The 20,080-nt window shown below is 32.7% G+C and overlaps 1 protein-coding gene across 1 annotated transcript in view; it reads right to left on the reverse strand.

Annotated features, from left to right (window-relative positions):
* The window catches only part of LOC123655868 (Down syndrome cell adhesion molecule-like protein Dscam2), a 51,686-nt gene extending 41,049 nt beyond the window's left edge, over positions 1 to 10,637 (reverse strand). Inside the window, exons 1-4 of the mRNA XM_045591615.1 lie at positions 10,562 to 10,637; positions 5,752 to 5,936; positions 5,208 to 5,346; positions 1,206 to 1,382 (exon numbers count right to left, since the gene is read on the reverse strand). Of these exons, the coding sequence (XP_045447571.1) occupies positions 1,206 to 1,382; positions 5,208 to 5,346; positions 5,752 to 5,936; positions 10,562 to 10,637 (577 nt within the window). The remainder of the gene's footprint in view (positions 1 to 1,205; positions 1,383 to 5,207; positions 5,347 to 5,751; positions 5,937 to 10,561) is intronic.
* Positions 10,638 to 20,080: the final 9,443 nt, after the last annotated feature.

Raw genomic sequence — 20,080 nt, forward strand, 5'->3', positions numbered from 1 at the left:
CAGTAACGCCCTTTATTTAATTTAGTGGAATCTAAATACTAATTATGGGTAGGATTGGAAAATAAAAACCCAAACTTTACTTTATAATACCCAAGTTATTAAAAGTTGTGCTATTAATATCTTTTTCTTCAATATCTCCCTCGAATATAATCCACGAAGACACAGTTACATATTCTGAGACAAAACTTGGTATATGACATTTGACGATAGCAGAATTTCCACGTAAGACATTTTCTTCCATTAAGTTAACAGTGTAAGCTTGGGAAACGACTGAAAAATATCATAATATGAATAAAAATTTAAAAAACAAGGAAGGGGGACAGGAAAATGGTGAAAGCCCTAAAAAGGATGTACCCAAAGAGTTCGATTCTGCTTTAATTTCTAATACATCGGTTTCAGCTTCCGAAATAATCCAGGACGAAACGCTGACATATTCAGTGACAAAAGTTGAAATATGACATTTGAGAATGGCTGAATTTCCACGCAAAACACTTTCTTCCATTAAATTAACCGTATACGCTTGTGTAACGACTGCAAGTAAAATTGCAATATTAATAATATTTGTACCACTCAAGTAAGGTGAATTGAAACTGGAAAAAATTGTGGAAAATTGTGGAAAGTATAGGAATATAAGTTGAACTAAAAAGATACCCATGTTGTTAACTGTATCATTTAAAAGGATTTCTATTTCATTGTTCCCTTCTAATATAATCCACGAAGAAACGTAAACATATTCTGTTACAAAACTTGGAATTAAGCATTTTAAAATTGCAGCATTTCCTCGCAATACATTTTCTTCGACTAAATGAACCGTATAAGCTTGAGATACAACTGAAAAATAGATATTTCGTTATATCACCGACCGTTATCCTTACTCCTGGGAAAGGATGCGAAGGGAATATGTTAGTTTTATTTCTAGTAGGAGTACCGTAATTTTCATCTTTCGAAAATTCTCCTCCGTCACTATCGTGCCAAGAAATTATATACACATGATCGGAAACAAACGATGGGATGTGACATTTGAAGACCGCCGCATTACCTCTTATAACATATATATCATAGACCTGGGATTCGTAGAATTGGTTTACAGCTGAAATTTGTTATAAAATAAAATGTTACTAAAACGTACTATAATTATAATTAGTCCGAGGATTTTGTGGAGAGCGGATAGGAACAATTGGGGTCGCGCAGGCGTTCTCGATTACCATAATTGCCTTCGGCGTCATTCAACGAAAATGCAGAGAGGGACTCTTCGTCCGTAACCCATTCAACTACATTGACATAATCGGCTACAAATGAAGGGATTGAACATTTGACTATAGCCGAGTTCCCTCGAAGAACGTCTTCATCTATGACTCGTGGTTCATAGTTTTGATGGACAACTGTTGATGTGAATATTCATTCATAATGGAGCTGAATTTCGCGAAATAGGATTGGGATGAGAGCTAAAATAAACTTATACGTATATCTACTACCAGGGTCGATATTTGTATTTTCATCAGCTACTATTGTTTCATTATCCATTAGCCATGCCACGACATTGACGAAGTCTGTTACGAAAGACGGCACGATACATTTTAGAATAGCTGTGTTTCCTCGCAAAACGAATTCATCGTTGACTCTACCCTCATATAGTTGAAGCACCGCTGTTACAATGTAATCGAAATTAGGAAATTCAGGATTTAGGCATATGATATCTACTTAAAATTACCCTCGTTATTTCCAGGGTAGTAATTTACACCGTCACTATCCATCCACATTTCGACAAATACAAAATCTGATACAAAACTTGGTAATTCACACTTCATGATAGCTGCATTTCCGCGAATAACGTACTCGTTGTCAGCTTCAGCTTCGTATGGCTGTGACACCACTATTTAAAAGAGATTAAAATTTTTGACAAGGCTATAATTGGAAATTTGGATCGGAAAATGGAAATGTAACGGGGTTTTTGTTTACTGCAAAATATGTACCGTCTACTATATTCGTATTGTTTATTGTGAGTATTTCTCCGTCATTCATAACCCAAGAATCCACGTGGACAAAATCACTAACAAAGGAAGGAATCTTGCAGCGCACAATAGCAGCATTTCCTCTAATCACGTACTCATTTTCGGCTTCAGTCACGTAATACTGTGACACAACTGAAGAATACTAATTAGAATTCGAAACGGGTAAGTGGAGGTGACAGGAATGATACTTGATAATGGAGTTATGTTGATGCTATCTTTACCGAAGTCTTCAGAATCGGTAATTGCAGTTCCTTCTTCATCAATCCAAGCTTCTACTTTTACGAAATCCGAGACAAAAGAAGGAATGGAACATTTTAAAACAGCAGCGTTTCCGCGTATAACATATTCTGTTAGAATTTCTGCTTCATAGAATTGATTGACAACTGAAACGTTTTTGTTGAGTATATCGTAAATTGAATCGTAATATTGCATTATTGGTGTTTGATTTGAGATCATAGGAGTATATAGGGAAAATCTAGGGACAGATGTTTTTATAAATACATGACCCGCCTACCAATATCATCGGTAAGTAAGTAATCGCCGCCATCGGAGTCAACCCAAGCCTCTACTTTAACAAAATCAGCAACAAAAGACGGGATGTTGCATTTTAATACAGCAGTATTCCCCCTTATAACGTATTCTGACACTACTTCAGCTTCATAGTACTGAGTTACAACTGTAATATACGAGAATGTTGATATTTTAGAAAGGAATTATTGCAATAGGATCGGGAGCTACATAGTTTTTTCTGATGTTCTATAGATTACCATCTCCATCCCTGCTTGTGTTAAAATTAAAGGAATTGCCTGCTTCATCGTGCCATGAAATAACATTTACAAAATCGGCGACAAACGAAGGTATAGAACACTTAAGTATTGCCGAATTCCCTCGGATTACATATTCGTTATTAACCTCGGATTCATACTGCTGCTGTACAACTGCGAATATTTCGTTGCTGCCAATTATTATAATTGGAAAGGGAGGACTGGAAGGTTATAAGCTTGAAGTTGAAATTAACCATAATTTTCGCCAGGATAAAAATCTTCATTTTCATTTGTATGCCATGACAGGACTTCGATAAAATCGGCAACGAAGGATGGAACTTGACATTTTAGTATAATGCTATTCCCCATTATCACATACTCCTTGTTTACGTCGGTATCGTAATGTTGCGCGACCACTGATTTATTTTTAAGAAAATTTATGTTTTTAAATTAGTAAATATCTTAAATGAGGTGCTAGTGTTATATATATGAGCAAAATTAACTATTCGATTATAATCTTATTCGTCTACCAATATACCTACTACTATAATTCAAAGACAATTGTAGAGCACTTTTTTGACCCCGATACTGTATTGGTTATTTGCTATAACAACAATAATGAGCTGTAAATATATTTAATCAGATTAATTATGAAACGAACACAATAATTTTGTTTAGACAGGTACTTAATATTTCTGAAGAGTGTGTCTTTTTTTCAAGTGCATCGAAAATACGTAACAAAATTTTTTTTTAATATTCTACTACATTTCAATTTTGTTTCCTTAAAATTACAAAACTATTGAAATATTAAAATGTATATAACTATTTAATCACTGCTCTATGAGTTAGATTACGTTGTACCTATTCTAATACCAAAAATATTTATCCCTGAAAAGATAATATACATAAAGGGCTTAAAAGAGCGGCTATCAAATACACCTCCTAAGAACCATATTATTCGAGACTAAGAAACAGGTAAAAAGCGTTCAACTTGTTCTGCTTTTTTAACATTTTCTAAACGACTTCAAAATCTAATATATAAAATTCTCGTTTCACAGTTTTCGTTGCCATACTCCTCCGAAACGGCTTGACCGATTTTGATGAAATTTTTTGTGCTTATCCGGTATCTATGAGAATCGGCCAACATCTATTTTTCATCCCCCTAAATGTTAGGGGTAGTCCACCCCAAAAAAATTTTATTTTATTTTTTAGACAAAATTTTTAATTTCTATTTTTTTATGATACAACATTAAAAAATACATAAAACCCTAAATTTTCAACCCTCTACCATCAACCCCTATTTTTAATAGCGTTTAGCGGCAAGACAACGATTGCCGGGTCAGCTAGTATTATATACAAATACAATAATTTAAGAAAGACGTTTACAAAATTTGAAATGAGTATTAATATATAGAGTTAACTGACATTTGACAAATTGATGACCACTATGTCGTTCCCACTTGATTATCTAATTGACCCTATTGAGTTCTCAGCCATCGAAACATCAAGGGCTCTGCCCTATTTGAATAGTGTGTTGTAGACATTTAGGTAACTTTAAAAATAGCGAATTGGAGTTTTACAACAATTCAAGTTATTAACATTTAGACTAAATTATTAAATCGAATATTTTTTATTCCATATGTAGGTACATTTTATGATCATAAAATTTACTGGCAAAATATTAATTTTATTAATAATACTAAAAATAATACATTATCAAAAAAAAATTGATATACTTTCAAACCTTTTAATATTGAATGAAATCAAACGAAATAGGATACGTTTAAATTAAAATATTATCAACACTATCAACGAATAGTCTTTATTATTGTGTCAGAGCCAGGATCATAAGTCAACTGACGAAGTGGAACACAACTAGAACTGATGTATCTATATAGGTAACGACCGTATAGTGTCGAACGCCGGCTTGGCTAGGCTCACAAAAGCCGAACTGTTCTGATTGTTATTAATAATTTTAGATTTACTTTTTCATTGTGTATTTATATAGCCGCTCTAAAGCTTTGTAAGACAAATGCAAATTGACATACTTTATGATAAGATATATTATAATTAGATACCACTATAAGAACAAAAGTGTTAGATTCGTAATATAAGAATATAATAGATGCTAAAGATGTAAAGATATGTTTGCGTTGGTCTTACAAAGCTTAAAATTAATTTAACGAATGTCAATAACAATTGATTTACATAATTAAGTAATCAGTCCAGTAGTTACGGGTATATGAAAGTAACCGTAAGTTAATAAAGGTTTGTAAGCTCTCATCGTTAACTTATCATTTTAAACTGAGTATTCGATTTCGATGTAACAGACATGATCATTATGGGTTTTATCATTTTGACAGTAACTGTTTTACTTGAACATTTTATTTTACATAGGTACATATACTCGTATATGCTGTTTTTAACTTACCGGCGCGTACGTTAACATCTCTAGAGTGAATAGTTCCAACGGGATTTCGTGCAAGACAAGCATAAACTTGAGCATGTACCTCTTGACGGTAATCTTCCGCACGGAAAGGAGGGAATACCAGATTTCCATTCGGTAAAACCTAAAACAATACAAAATATTTTAATACTATTCCTTACAAAGGTACTTTGCTTCTCAGAGACAATAATGTTATACAAAACTTAGGAAGCCAGGGAAACAATGGAATGCACTCAATGGTAACAAACTGTTCTATGCTGTATGGAATATTAAATTCTTGGCTCGACTTCGGAGTTTTTTTCAAGATATTCACAACATATTTTAATAATCAGTTTACACTACCTTATTCATAGTAAGTATAGTTCCTTTTGGGATATAACATAATCTGATAATTAATTTATGGAATAGCAAAGTAATAACACACAGGTAATAAGTTCACTACCTTTGCTTTCCATCAGTTATAGTTGTGGTAAAACAAAAGCTTTATACTTCGTAAAAGTTGAAGTAATAATTTTTCTCCTTTTATTACCTGTCGCAGTCCAGGAACATCTCCAACAGCGGTTCCGTCAGCTCGTACCCAGATAACGTCAGGGGCGGGGGATCCTCGAGCGGCACACTCGACAACAGCTCCAGTCGTATTACTAAAGTCTACTCGGTTCGGGGGTTCCTTCATGAATATAGGGCCAATCGTTTCGTCCTCGCATTGCACTGCTCCTGCAAAAGTTATTTCTCATTTAGTATCTAATAATATGAAACTTTTAAACATTAAAAATAATTAAAATTCATGAATTTTTAATTAGCTTTCTATTCCGGATTACTTTTTTTAAATTTTAACTATAGACTAAACCGTGCAAAAAGTCATTTGAGTGCTCTAAATTAGTAGAAGTTTTTTATTTAATCATATTTCACCAGTGAAACGATGGTATTCTTCTACATTGTTATTCCGGTCATGGTTAAAATCATTAACTTGTCATGTATGTATATATATGCTCCATATTTTGAGCAGGAAATTCCTCCTGTGCCCTAAATGCCTATATGAATACTAATATATAGGTCTGTTGGTCATTACCAAAAGTGCAACATTTATATCGGGCCGTATCTTATCTCATTTAAAGATTAGTAACCACATTGTTATTGATGTCTGTAATCAAAATTGTATATAGTATTGGTTTTATAATTTTTTATAATAGGTACGTGTTATCAGCTCTCTTATCGTTAGATAAAAATATATAAATAAGTAGCAAAATTACAATACTAACATGAATACGATTTTTTTCTATTTTAGTTACAAATAAAATATAATGAAAAAAAATCGTTAAGTTTATTCAGTTTAAATTTTTACGTTTTACGAGGAAATCAAAGATCTAAATTAGCTTCTTTAGATATCTCTATGTATATTCGAAGAAAAATATATTGAATCAAATCAAAATTTACTTTTCCTTCTAAGGATTAGAGCAATTTTGCATCTTCTTTATACCTAAGTATAATGGATTTTGTATTGCAGGTACCAATTAACCTGTGCTTGAAGAGCTATTTAACTAGGTACTTTATATTTTATTAGGTACAATTACTTTATCTTCTCTAAGACTTTGTATTGCATGTGCATAATTTATGAAGCGTTATAGTTTGTATAACATTTTTAATCTTGACTATTGTAATAATTGTGTTTGCTCGCAAACGAAAAAAAAACCGACTTCAATTACATCGACAAGTAATACAACGTAGATCGACGAAAAAATAGTCAAGCAACTACGCGTTATCAAAGATTACTCAAAAAGTAGTGATCAGATCTCGATAAAATTTATATGTGACCACATGATAAACATCAGCTTTCGATTAAATTAAAAATTATCAAAATCGGTACAACCAGTAAAAAGTTATTGCGGATTTTCGAGAATTTCCCTCGATTTCTCTAGGATCCCATCATCAGATCCTGGTTTCCTTATCATGGTACCAAACTAGGAATATCCCCTTTCCAACAAAAAAAGAATTATCAAAATCGGTACATCCAGTAAAAACGCATTATTAGATATAACTCGAAAAGTAGTTGTTAGATCTCAAATAAATTTAAATGGGACCAATTGGCACACACCACCTTTCGATTAAAACAAAATTTGTCGAAATCGGTCTACCTGGTCAAAAGTTCTGATGTAACATACATAAAAAAAAAAAAAATACAGTCGAATTGAGAACCTCCTCCTTTTTTGGAAGTCGGTTAAAAAAGAGCTAAGCTTTATGTGTATAAATGTATCGTTGACACTATGAATTTTTTTCGGTCTGGAACGCGTAAAACCGCGCGAATCAAATAAAAAAACAGTTTCGGACAAAACCTAATTAATAAAATGTGTTGTTTGTCATACAAGGATTTTCAACACATGTCGACGACAACGCAGCCAAGAGTTTGAGCGGTAAAGTACATCACGAGCACACTCCGCTCTAGTTTACAAAGCTCGACCTAGTTTTTATGCAGCCTAGAATGACACCAAAACAACCTCGCGTAACTCGTGTTCCAGGAATAAGCCAGGCTAAAATATGTGTGGAAGTTTTACTAGAAACATTTCTTGATTTTATTGTCACTTTTAGATGCATCGAGATTATTATATGTATAGAGAGCGATTACCATAGTATATAGACACCTGCAACACCGGAAGCATTTAGAAGTTGCCTACACCACCCTCAATCACCACAACCACCAACTACGATATATCTTTTTTTTGTAACCGTTATTCTTGGTAAGTACGAGGTTTGTTTAAAAATATATTAAGAATTATCGATACCTATTCACAAAAAAAAAAATGGTGGTATGAAGTTCGATGGGTCACCTAGTGATATATATAAATTTATAGGTACTTTATTGGATATCAAAACGATGCAACATATTGAAGCTGCAACACGTAATTCTCAGCTTTACGAGGCCTTCGAAAATATGGAACGGCGAAAGTAGAGCTAGAGAGTGCGATAGAAAATATTTAACGAAAGTTGGGAAAAATATTTATTTATATTTTTTCATTAACCTTTAATTAAACTTAATTTTATTGAATTAATAAATATGTCAAATCATATTTAGTTTAGATACTTCATAAATTCTATGAAATTCTTGGTCCTAAAAATAATATTTTTTAATAATAATAGAAATTTAATTAATGTGACTTATTCTTGTTATAATGAATTCGAAAAACTTCGTAAATACATGTATTATAATCTAATATATCAAAGTCGTTCTTTTAAAATACCTTGATTTTTTAAATGTAATTAATGTTATTAAATATATACCTACCTACTACCTAAAAAAGGTTTAAAGAAAATCAAAACTCGTAAGTTACAGAGTCGCCAGACATATTTGACTTTGCAGTATCTCTTTATGTTTACCGATATTTAAAGCACTTTAACGCCTGATCTCTGATCCTGATACAAAGAGCAGAAACGAAAAAATAAAATATACCTACCTATATTGATTGATGAGATATAGGTATACTATTTTTTTTTTGTCCTTTCGGTAGACATTAAGAAACAGGATTCAAATAAAAATAAAAAATACAGGTGCAGTACACCAACATTTCTTGTTTTCTCCGGTGTCAAAAACGATAAATCGGAATGAGTAGGAAGAAGACAGCAAAAAATACCAACATCTTGTGTGTGACAGATGTTAGAGCACGCATGCTCCTCATTGGCCGACTTGCCGACAGATGTGCGCGCATAGGAATCACCACTTGAATGAAGGCCGTTACTTTAAAAAGATTGAAAGCTAAACTCGTTTTATTTAGTTTTTTTAAATTTTAGTATGTTATTTATATTGTTTAGTTTGTCCTAAATAATATTAAAATTTGAAAAAATGCGACTAGAATACACAAAATATACATATATGTGTATGTAATAATTATGTGAACATGAATGTGTTCTAAAGTGTATTTAGTGACGTTTTTAGTGATTATTATATATTAGGTATGGATTTTGTTTACATGAATTTTTAACTATAAATATTGTGTTACAAGAACTAATCGTAAATGTCTTACTAAGTAATCTAAAAGTAATGTTGTAATCAATAAATGTAGGTGGTACAAGTCAATAACACACCTGTTCTACCACCTGGTCAAGTTTATAGATCTTTTCTGCTTTACAATGTTACATCATAAGTAAGTACATTGTTTCGACTTTAAGTATAATTATGTTGAAATAAAGAAAAATGAGCAATATGTAACTGATTACTGGAGAGAATACTAAACTTATTCAGTACGTACCTAGGGATTAAAGCCAGGATCCGTAAGAGTTTTTACAGAACATGAATAGATTATTTTTTTATTTTAAAATCCGTAGAGTATGATATAGTTTTACAACATGTTGTTATTTATTTTCTAATTACACGTAACATACACTTACATTCGATAGATATGTGCTTACGAGGATTTTAATATGGCATATAAAATCAATCCATCGCGTAAGAGTTTCCAGATATATCATCTCAGACCAAAGTTAATAAATAAACGCTTCACACTCAAGAGTAACGCGTTTAATATTGTTTTAATTTAATCAATCAATATTTTAGGGTGTGTGTATGACGATGAAAAGAGTGTTTATTTGTTTGCACATTGGCCCGTTGGGAGGCAAAAGGCTTGGATTTTATTTACTGCGAGAAATATTTAAATTTGTTCTATTTTTAAAATATTTTACCAATAAATAGACGATAATAATAGTTGACAATCGAGGGTAAAAATATCAAGAATAAATATTATATTATATACACATACATATGTACCCATGAGATATTAATCTTGTACCTAGTCCAGCCATAAGTTCTGTTACAAATGAAAATGCATTTTTTTTAAAATGAAGTAATGTAATATGATTAAAATTTATACCTACATATTTATTAACGTCTCAGCAAAAAATAAAAAAATATTCTATTCGAAATGGCTACCTTTAGCTTCTATACAGGCCTTTAATCTGTTTGGCCATGAATCTATGGATTTACGCACTGTTTCCAAGGGAAATTTCGCCACTGCTTGCTCCAAAGATTTTTAACACTCAATTTTGCCGTGTCGTTTAGAGCGGGTTGTCCTCTAAAACTGACCATAATTTGAAGTCTAAAGGATTGAGGTCTGGGCTAGATGGGGGCCAGTCTTCAACTTGGTTTCAGGCTTGGGTAGTTCGTGCCTTGTGATCAGGTGCAGAGTCCTGCTGGAAAGTCCACTTTATATTTTTAAAAAGTGTATTACTGAGAGGTTTCACAACATGATCCAAGACTGTATCTTGATACACTGAAGTTTTCACTCCTTTTTCACAAGAATGTAGGTAGTTTTGTGACCCCTTGATAAGACACGCCCCAGCAAACCGTCACTGACGCAGGATGATGACCACGCTGTACCTTTTCGACAACTTGAGCAGCTTCTTTAAAACTGTGAGCATACACTTTATCATTTTGCTTATTGTAGTGTTCTTCAATCGTGAAAATTTTTTCATTGGTAAAGAGGATATTTCTGTGCCTTTTACCTGCGTATCACGACAGAAGGCGTTTTGATCGATCCACTCTCTTCAATTGTAAAGATTGTTTTAGGGTATGTCCTGTATATCGGCGATAAGCATCGAGCTTCAGGTCTTGTTTTATAATACGCGACAGAGTCCTAGCGGGAATCTTCATTTCTCGCGATAAGATTTTTTGCTTCCTGATGGGGGTTTCGACGAATTCTGGCTTTAACAGCATTAACAGCCTTTGTAGTTCTAACAAAACCGCGGCCGCGCTGCCACGATCTTTTCTGGTCTTCGACAGACGAAGTGGTGCTGTATCTGTTGAAAGTACGATATACGAACATATAGCTGATACCAAGCTTTTGAAGTGTCTGAAATATGATCGACGGCTCCATACCCACTTTGTGCAAGGCGATGACTGCAATCCTATTTGCTTTAACACCCCATTCCATATTGTAATTTGATAATGAACCCGAAAAAATATGTGAAATGGCGCAAAATCGAAATAAGTTTTTAAAATAATATACGTGTTCCAATTTCAAAATAATTAAAAAGTTGAAAAAAAGAAAAGTTTTTATGTAACAGTATTTATAGCCAGACTTATATAAAATTCTCGTGTCACAATGTTAGTTAACATACTTCTTCGAAACGGCTGGACCGATTTTTATGAAATTTTGTGTACATATCGGGTAGGTCTGAGAATCGGCAAACATCTATTTTTCATAATACTTGGTTATAAGGGGGGGAGGATTAATGTGGTTAATAACATATATGGCAAAACAACGATTGCGGGGTCAGCTAGTATTCTTATAAAAATGTATTTCTTATTTAATAAAAATAAATGATTGACTTTTTAATGGCTTGAATTAAAATTTGTTCATCTAAATAATCATCAACAAATGTTAATAAATTCTTCTACGTGTGCATTTCCTTTGAAATAATCTATTAGAATAAACGTTGCTAAATGTTAATAAGACATCGTGTCAATAAGTGCTGTATTCGTCGCTGGCGTCATCAATAAATGCATCATAAAAACGTTTTGTTGGTGATTCTCACACGAAATATAATTAGATGCTGAGTAACAATGATAACTTAATTGTAAAATACGTTAAGTACACATACAGCATCGTTTCTTCTTTTTATGTGATAATATTTTTGTTAACGGTTGAAAGCACATGTGCGCGTATTGTGTATATTCATGGCTGAATTCTAAGGAACATGGACAGCTGCGGTCGTTCACCTTACGAGATTCCTAAACTTCACGGTTACAAAATTTTTATCTTCCAGAATTATCTCTCAGAGTTTTTAACAACATACAACAAAATGCCTTGTAATTTCGTAACTTTTATGATGTCGAAAATTTCAAAGCATCTTATCCATAAAATTTATGCGTAGGCAAGTGGGACAGTGCTTAGAAGCGTTAATTACTTCAATTCAAACTAAAGATAACCTATTTGTTAAAACTTTTGTTGTTTGTAGTGTAATTATAGAAAACACAACGGTGTAAAAAAACTCGACACCTCCGTGACTGTAGGTTGATCGTTGTTATTGATTTAGTGAATGAATGAATATTAATATCACAATTGAAAGGGTACGTTTATGCTATCGCTATTAAGCCGCTAACAAATTTCAAGATATAAATATAAAACTGTCTAGTAGTAGTAGAACTTTGAATTAATTGCACATGAAAGGAATTTCAATCAAGAAAAAAAGATTACACATTTCAAGTTTAATAGTAGAAGCGTTGACTTCCGGTAAGGTCACTGACCGTACGAAATATTAAAAATCAATTCTTCATTTCAAAATTTTCATGCCAAATTTTTTTATCTGCCCAGCGATGTGCATTTATATAAATATAAACAACGGGCCCCATTGAAGTTAAACGTTTAACTTTTTTGCCGGTCCGGTAGTAAAAAGTGAAGTATCTACAAACAAGCGTGATGCTTGGTGTAATTACAGTGGGAACTATGAAATAAAACAACAAATAATAAAGTGACCTAGCACGAGTCGAGTGTGCGTTGTAACGACACCCTAGGTACTTGCAACCAACTACCTTTTGTTACTTTTGTTTTCAAAATTACTCATTCGATTAAAATAATAAGTTTATGAATTTTTCAAAAGTATTTTATGAAAAATAATAAGTTACATCTGAAGGAACATTTTCACACATCATTTACATCTATTGTATTGATTATATTGACGGTTTTTAGTTACACTAACAAAGCACGGTTAATATCACTTAGGGCCATGTCCATATCAGTTAGTTGGTTACATTACCTACCCACTAAGAAATCATGGGTATATCACGTATGTAATCTAAGAAACGAAGAAGATCCGTTAGATCCGTCTTAACAAAATTATAAAAACCAGTTCTCACACATCCATTATTTAACCTTAAAATAAATTTAGCATGAACATTTCAAATCAAACAAATTACCAATACTACAAAATCTTTATAATATAAATACGATAAAGAAGACACTTGATTATATAATTTGATTTATACCATTATTTTATTGCGGCCAATACCTTCACATAAAAATAATTGTGTTTGCAGACAAACGAAAAAAAAACTGACTTCAATTACGTAGTACGTTACGTGTAAGTAATACAACGTAGATCGACGAAAAAATAGTCAAGTAACTACGCGTTATCAAAGATTACTCAAAAAGTAGTTATCAGATCTCGATAAAATTTAAATGTGACCACATGATGAACATCAGCTTTTCATTAAATTAAAAATTATCAAAATCGGTACACCCAGTAAAAAGTTATGCGGATTTTCGAGAGTTTCCCTCGATTTCTCCGGATTCTTTCTTCCTTATCATGGTACAAAACTAGGGATATCTCCTTTCCAACAAAACAAGAGTTATCAAAATCGGTACATCCAGTAAAAAGTTATGTGGTATAATACAACGTAGGTCGACGAAAAAAGCGTCAAGTAAAAACGCATTATTAGATATAACTCGAAAAGTAGTTGTTAGATCTCAAATAAATTTAAATGGGACCATTGACACACACCACCTTTCGATTAAAAAAAATTGTCGAAATCGGTCTACCCGGTCAAAAGTTCTGATTAACATACATAAAAAAATACAGTCGAATTGAGAACCTCCTCCTTTTTTGGAAGTCGGTTAAAAAGTGAAAAATAAGTACATAACACAAACTTTAGCGAACATTTAACATTTGAAGGGCTTATAATGGCTTCTACAAAAAAATATGTAGATTGAAATTTTAGGATGTCAGGATCAAAGAACAAGTTAAACGGGATAAAGGTGCCTTTGTCAAGGTTACAATCACATAATAAGTGATTTTGTACCCTACCTGAAATTATAGGCAGCAAGCATATCTTAAATAGTTTTATGTACCTTTCTGATGGGGTTGTGCTTACTGTGGCGTTTCTCCACGTATCCGAATTAATAATAGTTTAATGTTGAATTTCAGATATTTATCTAATTATTTGATAATGTTTGACTTTAATCAAGTACCTAACTAGTAACTTTCTAAGAAACTTTAGGCAGACCTAAGTACCTAAGATCTAACTAAGTTTATTAGCTAAACCGATGCCGCGATGCCGATGTATAGAGTATCTGTTGATTTATGCACTCTAGTACCTATAAAGAAATGTGATATGTTGCGGTAAGTATTTGGTGACATAAATCTCCGTTGTCAGTTTTGTTTAGACATATTTCAAATTTAGCTTTATAGCACTTGAAACAATACTTTGTATGGGGAAAACTTGTAATATTTTATTTCAATGTCGATGTATTACAGCCGTTAGAGATCATAAAACAATGACTATAACTTTAAGATGTAGGTACACAGTCCACGTGGTCAATAAACTATTAATGAATCATAATCCTTTACGTACTTATGTATTATTTACCGGAATACTGACACAATAGTATACTTGTATCTCGCTTCAGCCTGTAATATCCCACTACTGGGCAAGGCCTCTTTTCCCATGTAGGAGAAGGATCAGAGCTTAATCCACCACGCTGCTCCAACGCGGGTTGGCGGATATATTCCCTACTATGAGTAACGATCGCTATCAGGTGTACATGATAACAACCGGGACCGACGGCTTAACCTGCTCTCCGAGGCACGGTAGGGAGACCCACAAGGACTGCACAAACACCCAGACCACGGCAAACACCTGTATGGCCAATACAAATGTTTGTCATGTGCGGGGATCGAACCCGCAACCGCCAGCGCCACAGGTACAATCCATGGCTGTAACCGTTGCGCCAACGCGGCGTACTTGTATCTATGGAGTCCTTATCTTTAAAAGGCCAATGTTCCGGTGTAATTACGTTAATAATTGTGTTTGCTCGTAAAAGAAAAACAAAACTAACTTCAATTACATCGACACGTAATAAAGGTAGGAAAAGGTAAGGTAGTAAATACGCGTTGTCAAAGTTTACTCAAAAAATACTGATCAGATGTCGATCGAATTAAATGGAACCACATGACAAGCATCTGCTTTCGATTAAAAAAAGAATTATCGAAATCGGTACACCCAGTGAAAAGTTATGTACATCAAAAAAATACAATCGACTTGAGAGTCTCCACCTTTTTGGAAGTCGGTTAAAAACATTCCGTAACCTGACGACCTCGGCTACTCGTTATGTGGGTAGTTAGGTACACATAAATGCTACAGGTTTATAAAAACGAACTGGTTCAGTATTGTTTCGTGTTCTTGGTTCATTATAATAAATACAAAAGCGATGATTTTTCTTCGTTCTGTATCGTACACATTTCGCAGCTAACAAGCTGAAATAGCTGTTATATTCAATAGCTAGTTTGACCAACGTATTTAACCGAAGACCTAAATGGCGACTAGCCTATTATAGCTGAACACAATGTTTAATTGTGGAGTTAAAAGACGCTCAACTAGCTTAGTTTGATTATTATTTTGGGTTTATTGTCAATTTTTAATCTAATTTTACCTTGATGTCAATAAATGTTTATCTAGCTATTAAATATGAAATAATCAGGTATTTAAGTGTACATTTGTTCATGAGAACAATTAAAGCTATGACTTCTAAGAGTAAGTATATGAATATGTGCGTGTGTGTGTATTTTAACCGACTTTCAAAAATGGAGGAGGTTCTCAATTCGACTGTATTTTTTTTATGTATGTTACTTCAGAACTTTTGACTGGGTGGAGCGATTTCGACAAATTTTCTTTTAATCGAAAGGTGGTATGTGTCATTTGGTCCCATTTAAATTTATTTGAGATCTAACAAGAACTCGATAATTTCGAGTTATATCTAATACTGCGTTTTTACTTGACGCTTTTTTCGTCGATCTACGTTGTATTATACCGCATAACTTTCTACTGGAGGTACCGATTTTGATAATTCTTTTTTTGTTGGAAAGGGGATATCCCTAGTTTGGTACCATGATAAGGAAACCAGGATCTGATGATGGGATCACAGAGAAATAAAGGGAAACTCTCGAAAATCCGCAATCACTTTCTACTGGGTGTACCGATTTCGATAATTTTTAATTTAATCGAAAGATGATGTTTATCATGTGGTCACATATAAATTTTATCGAGATCTGATAACTACTTTTTGAGTAATCTTTGATAACGCATAGTTACTTGACTATTTTTTCGTCGATCTAAGTTGTATTACTCATCGATGTAATTGAAGTCGGTTTTTTTTCGTTTGCGGGCAAACACAATTATTCCGATTATTAGTCGACTTCAAAAAAGGAGTATTACTTTCCTTTTTACGAGATGTTTGTACCGATTTGAATGCTTCTTTTTTAATCGAAAGCTAGTGTTTGTCGTATGGTCCCATTTAAATTTGATCGAGATGAGAAGAATGCTTTTTCAGTTATCCGTGATAACGCGTATTATTTGACTATTCGACTACCTAAGTTTTATTTCGTGTCGATGTAAATTGATGCCGGTTTTTTTAGTTTTTTTTTTTGGTTTTTTAGTTTTCAAGTAAACACAATTTTGACTCTATTTTTTAGGTTTTGAAATATCTCAACTCATTAAAAAACTATTGTTTAAAAAAAAATACTATATTAAGTATGTTTTCTTGTTTGAAAATATTTACGGCTAATAGCCACCAGACTACACTTACTTGAAAATATAAAACATTTCAACCGCGGCATTGACATATTAGTTATAAAAGCCCTTGCGTCTTATTTTATACCAGCACGTACTAAATAGACTGGCAAAAGAATGAAACTTCTTTGGCAAACTAATTTTTAAGTATTGTTTATATTTATAAATTATTTACAAATCTAAACCTTTAGATTTCCGTTCCAGTGCCATCGACAAAAACGGTGCAGTTTCATCAAAACGTTGCCGTTTCATCCGTAAAAATTTTACCCTCATGCACCTAAAGAAGTTACACTTCAACAAGAATATTTGAACTTTTTTCAAATGACGTAACCTCGTAACTTTAAGTGTCTAATCTCTATTTTGTTTTTTTTTTTAAATGTAAAAAATATTTTATACCTATGTTAATTATTACTATCTCACAAACACTGGTTACACAACGACAACAATTGTCATGTATAATGCCGACTCAATTGGACTGCTACCGCCCACTCCGCCTACTAATTTCACTCTACAACGAAATTGGATTATGGATATATTTCGAAATAAATAATATATTAGTCATTGTTATTATAGGACATCGGGTTAAGAGTTAAGTAATTTGAACTACAGCCGGTACGCCAGAGGCATCGTTAGTAGTGGTCAATGTGATCGTTATCGAAGTATTCGTAAACTGCTGAATCGGTTTTAATTATTATTTAATCATTTCCGAGCTGTTTCTAATCAGAAGCCATATAGACTATGAAACGTCTTTAACTACGATACATAATAAACGTCTAATCAGAAATTATATAGACTTTTTTGAATATCTAACATTTAAATTAATCACATACTATCGTCGTTTATGAGTCTTCCATACATTTGTCATACACATAGACAACATAATGAGCGAATTTTTAAAGTCACGAGAGTGCCTAAAGCGACCATGTGTTGCCATCTTAATTCAACAAAATATTTGCCCAACGAATTTCTCCCGAGATGTCTGCCGCTGTATCGATCGCACGTTTCCTACCTCCAACATCGTTTCACCCGGAAAACAGAGGTCGTGTAATGTTATAAGCATTGCGAAATTTAGATGCTTGTTATTTTTACATTTGTAATTCCTTTTTCGCTTTTAAGTATATTAGAATATCACATAATGTGTGTATTAAGACAATTAAACAACAAATCTTTCTAATATTGTACATAGTACACTTTAATGTTATTTTCTTTTATATAAACAAATCGTATTATTTCTATATAATAATTATAACCTTTAAGCGTATTTTTAATTGCACTTCGCGTCACATCTGTTGTTTTATAATATTGCATAATGTCCATTTAAGTATCCAATAAATTAAAATTAGAAAGGTGAAAACTTTTAAAGTTAATAAAAATTAAATGACTTATTTAATACCAATAAACATTTTAAAAAGATTTTATAACGTTATACCTATAAGTATAACAAACTATGAGATACTCGTAATATTTTCCAGTGGTTCACATCACATTCATCGAGATGGCTGCGAGTCCAAATTTTGGTGGGCACTTCTGCTTTGAATGTTTCGGAACAAATTTTAAGACACTTATACTGCGATGTATATTCGTCAATCCGCACTGAAGCAGCGTAGTAGATTAGGTTCAAACCCACAAGCTCAAACCCTTATATTAATAAGAAAGAAGTAGAGCGTGTATCTACTAACTAGTCTAATAAATTTCAGTGCATTAAACTTACCGATAGCGAGCAGCGCGACGAGGACCGTGAGTCCGGTGAACGTCGCCATTGCACACTGACACTTAGCACTGCTCTGATTAGAGATCACTCTCACTTGGAATGAAGAAACAAAAAAAATGTAAACTGCACTAGCCGCGATGCGGCCGGGCTTTGCCCGAATCTGAAACAAAAAAGGATCTTTTAATTTCTTTATCTTTATTGTTAGTGATTTTTTATCACCCGTCAATGAATCTCTCATCAGCTGGTGTTTATGGATGTATCTTTCTATTTATACTCATGTATATTTCCTTGTTTTCATATACGATAAATCAATATCGTCAGCTTATTTTGTCTAACGCCGAGTTGCACGAAAATAAATTAAAATTTAAGTAGTGATGAAAGTAATTTAATCGCAAGAATTGTATGAAATTAGTTTAATCTCTACTTAAATTTTAATTGTTTCGTGCAACTCGGCGTAAGTCACAGGTACATTAATTTTTTTTAAAAAGAAGTGTGAAGAATTTTAGTCTAAATAAAGTTTTATTTAACTTGATTCGGTTGTTTTATAGGTCATTTTAATATTTTGTATAGTAGGCATAAATCAAACAGTAGGTAGGTACATACTGCTTGTTTTTGCATAGTTTATACATTTTAGTTAATATAAGACTATTTTTATGTCATTAAGTTGCAGTCTGTTCTTAATTTTTTTTTGATTTTTTTAATTTTCTGTTGTCAAAAAATGTATATGATTGTAGTTAATTTTATGAATAACGTTCGTTATGAATAACATGTGGTCCGTATAATTTCGTTTATGCCTACAGAAGGGTCTTTGTGTAAGTCACTGGACCCTTCCAAATTAAAAGTTGTAATCCCCATCACCCTATGAGATACCCTGACTTTTATATTTCTATCCCTATGAATATAATTAACGGAAAGTTTGTTTAATCTATTGTATCTGTATGCAGGGTTTGATATTATTTTGAAAAGAATTACATTTAGTCTTTGCTAACTTAGATGATTATCGAAGGCGCTGAGGCATAAAGTAGAGTCATACATATATTAGTATAAACGTGTATATAAATGATAGATAAGTTGTTAGATAAGAGGAATAAAAAGGTTTGATTTCTCATGATAGAAGTGTGAATTTTAATACGTATACCTAATACAAATTTTTTGCTTTGAAATGTTGAGACCAATGTATATGTAAGTATTATTACTACTTCGATTGTTGAATAAAACGAATGTCGAATTATGTAACTCCTCGTTAATCTAATTATTATAAAATTAAAGCTTAAAAAATCTTCTTAATGTAATCCATTACCACCAAAATGTCACAAACTATTACACACCTAACTAGGTAGGTATAGAGGTATACCTATTCCGTACTCATATGAAATTTTTAATATTCAATTGTTATAATAACTTTGGACTGTAATCTCGCACGTGTTATTATTATACGATAGGACACGAGCTCGTGACATTTGGCTTCATAGCCCATAGCTTACAAAGGATTCCGGAAGCTATATACGTAGTAGGTACGGCCCCTCCATCCATGTAGTGACATAATCGTTGTTTGAATTAAAAAACAAAAACAGCTATGACTATTGTGATTGTGACTTA

The sequence above is a fragment of the Melitaea cinxia genome, chromosome 8, assembly GCF_905220565.1.
Source record: "Melitaea cinxia chromosome 8, ilMelCinx1.1, whole genome shotgun sequence".
NCBI classification, from domain to species: Eukaryota; Metazoa; Arthropoda; class Insecta; order Lepidoptera; family Nymphalidae; genus Melitaea; species Melitaea cinxia.